Below are 7,500 nucleotides of genomic sequence, written 5' to 3'. Positions count from 1 at the left end.
GAGCACTCATGAGTCGAATCTGAACATAAGAGAAGCGGAAACTAAACCCGCAATTGCGTACAAGAGTAAAGAGCAAGGAAATCAATCAAGAGAAAAGAACCGGAGATAAGTTTTTGTGGCAAAAAGTTGTTGTAAAGACACAAAGGCATTGAATTATTCATTCACTATTCATTCCGATTCTTTCCCAAGCCAAAATTGCTCACAGCTTTACAGGTTAGAAGACTTCCGCTCCAGTTATCTAAACGCCAGCCATCAACAACACCCTTTCAAAGGAATAAATTCACTAGGATGACTATACCTCATCAAGTTATTATACGATTCCTGCATGGGTTACAACTATTTATAGTCCCCAAACAACTCCCAAGATCACAATTTGGCTTCTGATTGGATAAGAACTGGTGCGAGATTTTAAGCTCGACACCAAGTGTTGTCAGACCAACCAAATATCTTCCGAAACTCGATTGAAAACTTGTACTAAAATAAATTATCAAGTACGTTTTGGACACTACAAGAGCATGCAATGGAGGAATTTCAGGGATATGATATCTCTTACACAACGCTGGTTAAAGAATTAAGAAGGGATTAACCCCCCAAGGCGAAGCTCGTTACCTCTTGGCCCTTCTCAGCGGTTTGCAAAGCGGTTTGTAACGTCTTAGCGTGACTTTCAAGGGAAATGTTTTCCTCCGACAAAGCTGTAAACTGGTTCTTTAAATCCTAAAAAAATAAAATAAATAAAAAACAGGCGGCCAATGTCAAGTTAGGAGCAATGTTATGGTACCATAGGAAACACCGATTTTGGCTTAACAATAAAATGTGCACTTATTACTGTGACGTAATAAATCACCACAGCAACAGGAAAACCAACTAACAGCAACCTATTCTCGGTTTTCACATGACGTCACGGCCGCCATGTTTGTGCCCCAAAACAAAGAAAAGGCGGCCATGTTTGTGTCCCGACCCAGTCCTCCGCGAATTAAACTGTACTATTGTGCAAATGTTTTCTTTCGCTTTCGTTAAAAAACATGCGTGCGGAGCTCCTCTTGTAATGAATTTAACGATTTCAAAAGCTGTCATAAAAACGCTTTGTCAAACACTCTTTTAGTTTAGTTGACTTTGAACAATTTCTGCCATAAGAATACGGAAATGGCACATTCGGACGCCATGCAACTGTGCAAAAAAGATTAGCGGAAAGTGACTGTGACACACTCAATTTGGTTCAATTAATCGCATTTTCCTACTTTTTTCGTACTGCAGAGTGTCAAAAGGTGTCCAAAGCGTAATGAAAGAAAAGGCAACAAAATGGGTTGCCAACCCTTAAAGAAAACCATTTTACCTGGTGTTTTCCTTCGGTTTCTTGGAGCCTTTCCTCGTCTACTTTGATATTCTCCTCCAACGCGGCTTTTTCCTGAGATAGAGACTCAAGTTTTCTTTCTAAGTCCTGAAAAGACGTATTGACCAGCCACGTGAGTAAGTATCTCAATACGGCAAAAAGAATACCCAGAGATAAATATATTTAAAAGGGGATATGTCCAACAAAATGATGTAATTTCATAACACCCAAAATGTCCAAAAAGTAAAATGAAACATTGCAATAACCACTTAAAACTGTTAAATAACATAAAAGAAATATAGTAAAAGGAAAGAGAAGCATGGATGGACACAAATGGACAAGATTGAAAAGGATTGCATTTGGTTAATCTTGGAAAAAGTCCGCCTGACGTATTTCAAGTTTATGGCAAATCGCATGGATAAAGGTCGTTTTTGCTCAGAATTATCTTGTTTGTGATGAAAAGCAATTCCAAATTACCATTTTCAAGTTTTAAACTTGTGATCAACTAAAGATTTCCCCTTAACACCCTAAAATAACGTGACATAGCCCTTTCAACGCAATAGATTTTAAAATCCTTTTCACGAGTCTACGAGTTCACTTGCGACGCAAGCATATGCACATGCAAACGAAGATACCGGCATTTGCTTGTTTTTCATTTTGTCTTCTTTGGCGTCACGCAACGCTCACCCCCCCCTCAAAGAGGAGGGTGGAGCGTTGCGTGACACCGCAAGAAGTGCGGGTGCGAAGGAGACTACAACAAAAGGTACTGAAGATAAAGACGCTCCCGAGTTTACGTATGATGAGACGCGAATTAAAACCAACAACATTAGCAAACAATCTCCATTCTCTCTTATTAACAAGTAACTTCCATCCGCGTACAGCCGAAAAATTCAAATCGACGGGGGAAGGACATAATAACTTCCATCCGCGTATAGAAAGTTCTAATCGAGGCGGGAAAAGGGTAATCATATAGTAAGTTAAAAAGGAAGATGCTAATGTTTTAGCGCCAGTACCAACTGGCCCAAAACCACGCGAAGATGTTTGCATCCGAAGTCTAGTTTAGGACAAGCAAACAACGCCGTCCTAGACACGTCCTATGCGCATTTTAATATCGCAATCGTCGACCAGCTTAGTTTCTTTCATTGCAGAATACGCAACAACCATTGATTCAGGTGTTTGACAGTTGGTCTACAGAGTGATGACGCATGGTTCGCAAAGCACCAACGATGACGCAATACCCTCCACACATACTGCTTGCATTACCACTCGAAAAAAAGTGCCAAAACATGAACCACCACTGTATAACAATCTATTTTCACTCTTAAAAATATTTCCTGAGCTCCCATAACAATAACTGGCTTTATATTCAGATCATAACCTAGATGTCCAACTTACAGCCCACTATAAATCAAGTGAGAAAGCACTTGTTGGTTTTGGACGAGAGGGAAAAACCAGAGCACCCGAAGAAAACATTTCGCAGGAGTAGAGAAACAACAAACTGAAACCAAATTGGGGGATCGATCTCGGGCAAAGACGGATTCCCTCACCTTGATTCTCTGTTCACAGTCTCTTCGTTTGTCATCTTCAACAATTTTCGCCTGCTCTTGGAGCGTCGTTAACTTCAAATTTAGATCCTGCGTAATTACATTCAAAGTAAGAAACCTCATTTCGAAAGAAGGAGGACATAAGAAGTCTTGAAAAAACCTGCATATTCAACCAAATTGTGCCCACCTGATGAAGGGCCTGATTTTTTAGACACCATCACCCAAGTTCGATGTAAGATTTACGCACGAAGTTGTAATATTTGCCCCAAAAACCTCGGCGAGATGTCAGAAATTAAATACTGACCTGTCTTTCTTGCAATACAACGTTTAGATCTTCTTCCATCTCCGCTGCCATGCTTTTAATTTTTCTCAGTTCCTCCTCTTTTTCCAGCAAGCTCTGTTCGAGCTCCTTAAAAAATGGCAAATTAACGTCACACGTTAGATTACAGAGCACGACTATTCGCCTCAAGTATCGAAAGCAAAGTTGTGAAGTGATCACTTACGGTTGAATCAACTATCACATCACATAATAAAAAACTTTTTAACCTCGAACGTTCAGTCTTCACGGCAAAATGTCAAACCTCTACTATCGGTCGGTCAGTACGGGAAGACATCTGTTTGAGATTTCCCAGCAAAGACCTCATTCCTTACTTGCAGTTAATAAGTAGTGAAGAATGTTTGCGAAACTGAACACACATAAGGTAAAACGTAACGGACCTTATTTTACAAGGGTAAGACATCCCAGTGAATTAGAGTAACTGATAAACTTGTGGCCCTGGGTGCGCACTTTTTACCCCTCCCCCCCCCCCCCTCCCCTTCTTCCGTCAATGCTCCGTTTTACGGGTATTCAAAGCTGCAGCAACACGGATCAGAGTAGCCTACGTGTAGCCGTACCCTCTCCCTGAACGAAAAACGTTTTCCTTTCACGGCTACACGTTGGCTAGGATTAGACAAGAGTCGAAACAGAGGTCGATGGAACGAGACGGAGATCGAACTGGCCACCACCTGCTCAGAGGGCTGCAAACTAACCGACTGAGCAATGCTTGCTCCTAAAGGTACAAACATAACCTTGTTGAGATCTTCTCCGCTTTTAGTCATCTCCTCCAAAGAGTGAATTCTGTTTTCAAGGTGTTCATTATTTTGTAAGCTTTCTTGAAGGGCTTTCGATTGCTCCTGCAAAATTGATATCAGATATGAGGCATCAGAGTTGATGACAACTTGAATACAAGACAGCTAAGCAAGTGAACAAAACTGATTAGGACATTAAACAACGAAGACTGAACTGGTTACGCAAACACCACAAACAATAACTGTTGTTACACTTAATCCTTTGTCCTAAATATCCCCATAAAAAGAATTACTTTGGGGTGGTTCACTTATGGTTACGGTGTAGGTCATGTCTATACGGCTGCCGATTTGGATACGAAAAAGGATCATTTGCCATGACAACGCAGTATGGAAGCATTGGACAGAATAGGCTTCATCTTCGGTAACTTAACTTTGCATAAAAATGGCGAATAGCGTTACGCACAGTAACTATAATTGCATACAGGTTTTGCACATAAAACCGCTTGTAAAAGATACGTTTTTCGAATTCTTCTTCCCACGAACTTAAACTCGAAACGTTAAGGTTGCAAATCTCCAAAGTCCGGATTTAAATTCTATCAGAAGAATCCCAGCGGCTTTGGGATTCTTTGGGTTTAGAATCCAGATTTGGATTTTAACAAAATGACATCACCTGGTTGAATTCACATCGATGAATAGCAATCAAACATCAACACTACAAATTAACAGCACTTGGAAGAATTTCCAGGTTAACTAAGACATTATTTTCAACACTCACTTGATATCTATTGTCTGAATCATTCAGCATTCTTTCCAAGCCTTCAATCGTCCCTTGGAGCTTGCTATCCTCCGAGGACTCTCGTTTAATCTGATCCCACAGTTCCTGAATACAAATAGTAGGCATCAAAACTTTCGATTCAATATTTAATAATTGGGTGAAACCTTTCCCCATTTAAACATTACTCTCCGATAAGGGAGAAACATTAAGGACGGTGCCTACTATTGTTATTGCGCATACGTTCTGCCCATCTCGAGATACTCGGATTTCCTATGGTGGTGCTTATTAATACAGGGATATTTTTGCGCGGTTCAAAACTATGTGGAGAAAGCAGAACTTAGCAAGTGATCTCGGTATCCAAAAAGAAAACTGGGGGTAACCACGCATTTTTCAGAGATAATTAAGCTTCAATTTGGAAAAGAACGCCATACATTGCTTTGTATTTTACAGCTTTTTACAAATATTGTTGATTAATTATCTTCGAAAAATGCGCGGTTACCCCCAATTTTTTTTTTTTTTTGGATTTCAATAACATTTGTTAAGATCTGCTTTTCCCGCACATTCAGTTAACCGCGCAAACATACCATTGAATTAGTAGGCACCGTCCTTAAAAGTTGCAAAGAAGCCTACAAAAATCCAGCCCAATCCCGCTAACACCCGGATTTCTTCGACGCTTCTGCTTTGGGCGCCGCTATTTTTAATAACTGTGACGTGTTACGGTTGCCATACAGTATTATAAAAAAAACCACTGTGTCAGAACAGTAGGACAACAGTAACACGTCACGATTATTCAAGATGGCGGCACCCTCACAACTTTAAAGCAATTGTAAATTTCAAGGTTTTTTCTCTACAATTTCTTGAAGCAAATTTGATGATCATCAAAAATAACCAACCTTTTTTTCCCTTTCCGAAGCTTTCAATGAGTCCTGCAACAAAGCCATTTCGTTTTCAACTGCAGTTTTCTCCCCGGTAAGCAACGTTACTTTTTCTTGCAGTAACTGGTTTTCATTAGCAACTGAAGCAAGTCTTTCCTCTAACGACGACATGTTTAGAAGCAAGTCACCTTTTTCCTTCGTGCAGCCGTCAAAACTGTTCTTTAAAACCTACACCGAAACGAAAACAAGAAAAGCAAAAATTCATGCAAAATTGACCTTGAATACTTCATCACAAATGGACAGGTCAAGAAAATAAACACAAGCACGCGTCACGTTGGAAAGGCTCCACCCAATGGTTTACTTCTGTTGGACAGCACTTAATGATCATACCAAAATAGACATGGACGGCCGCGGATCTCTCAATTCTTCAACAGCGATAAGGGTAACTGGTAAAATTGTTTTACGAGACGAAAATGCTGTGCATTAAACTGAATGCACCGCATGAAGTTTCCGGTGTTGTGCCTACAGTAACAAGAAATTGCTGTTTGGTAACCCCGCTAACACGGCCAGATTGAATTCTAGCGATGTTCTTAGAGTCGTCACCCATTATCATTCATAAATATGCCAACAGAAGCTAATTGGCTGTTGAAACGATAACTTCTTTTGTTCCGTGGTTGGCAAAGTTGAAAATCAGAAGAAATATGACGTCAATGTTTGTAAACAAGAAATATCGCTATAGCCTATATATTGTTTCCCCAACCCTCCCCCCTTCCCAGCCCTCTCCTGGGTGACTCAGTTTTTGCATTCTTTGGATCTCGGACCAATGTGCCATTCCAGTACAGGTCTAATTATGATACTGATAACGGAACTTTACATCCGCGTTCACCCACAACCTCAAACGGCGAGCTGTCACCTAACAAAAGACCAAGTGGTCACGTCCGATCCGATGGTGAAAGACAACACTTCTGAAGTTATTTCAAGCATTTCACGGCTTTGATTTTAGCTATTCTAACGCACGCTTTCCAATAGATAAAACCACCATTATTCGATCATGTCCAAAGGCTTCAAAACGAAAAAACGGAAAATAATCAAGCTTTTCCCGTCTGAAACACCACCACTGTGTTTTACGGGAGTATCAATTTGTGGAATCCAGACGAACGTTTTGTTTACTTTCATGTAAAAGATCTGTCCAAACGCCAAAACCTAAAGTTTGCGGGATATGAAAGTTCTTATTAACATCAAGACCGCCTCTTCACACCTGTTTTTCCGTTTCCATGGTTTCTAACGAACCCCTCAACGAGGCCGACTCCTTCTGAATTTCAGCTCTTTCCTCCATGAGCGCGTTCACTTGTTCCTGTATTGTTTGCCTTTCACTATCAACTGAAGACACTGTCTCCTCCAAACTTGTCACTTTGTTGAGTACGTCCTTATTTTCTTGAATGGCTTTCTCTAATGCACTGTTTAGCTCCTAGTAATGTAAGTGTGGACCAAGTCAGTGAGATGAAGGTTGCATGGGGGAATCTTTGCTACCGTTACTCTTTACAATTTGTCTCATTTACCAGCAAATACCTTTACAGAAGGCATCGTGTTATAAACAATTTCGCTCCAGAGGTAAGGAACACCTTGTCCTCTCCGAATAAGCCTTTATAATAGGGAGCTTAAGCAACGACAACGGCGACGGCAACGAGAACGTCATCTCAAATGATAAATTTGCGTTATTTTAATCGCTTCGTGACTATTTGAACGTTTTTAATATGACAAGGGTGTGGTATTTCCTCAAAGATGACACCAGTCGGAAGGGCACTCCATTTTAGGAGAGAAAATGAAAATTTATCCTCAAGTGCTGACGTTCTTCATAAAACCAAAAACTTGGCTATTTCACGTTGTTGTTTTGCTGACGACGGCAAC

General features: G+C 40.5%; 1 protein-coding gene across 10 annotated transcripts in view; it reads right to left on the bottom strand.

The window, feature by feature from the left end:
• Positions 1–7,500, bottom strand: part of LOC138028402 (GRIP and coiled-coil domain-containing protein 2-like) — an 84,344-nt gene that overhangs the window by 39,529 nt on the left and 37,315 nt on the right. For all 10 annotated transcript variants that reach the window (XM_068875928.1, XM_068875930.1, XM_068875931.1 and 7 more), the window contains 8 exons: positions 6,851–7,060; positions 5,611–5,820; positions 4,718–4,822; positions 3,943–4,047; positions 3,179–3,283; positions 2,878–2,964; positions 1,334–1,438; positions 610–714 (listed from right to left, as the gene is read on the bottom strand). In XM_068875928.1, the coding sequence (XP_068732029.1) occupies positions 610–714; positions 1,334–1,438; positions 2,878–2,964; positions 3,179–3,283; positions 3,943–4,047; positions 4,718–4,822; positions 5,611–5,820; positions 6,851–7,060 (1,032 nt within the window). The remainder of the gene's footprint in view (positions 1–609; positions 715–1,333; positions 1,439–2,877; positions 2,965–3,178; positions 3,284–3,942; positions 4,048–4,717; positions 4,823–5,610; positions 5,821–6,850; positions 7,061–7,500) is intronic.

This window comes from Montipora capricornis, chromosome 13 (assembly GCF_036669925.1).
Source record: "Montipora capricornis isolate CH-2021 chromosome 13, ASM3666992v2, whole genome shotgun sequence".
NCBI classification, from domain to species: Eukaryota; Metazoa; Cnidaria; class Anthozoa; order Scleractinia; family Acroporidae; genus Montipora; species Montipora capricornis.
The sequence above is the reverse complement of the archived record's forward strand: the minus strand, read 5'-3'. Positions and strand labels throughout refer to the sequence as shown.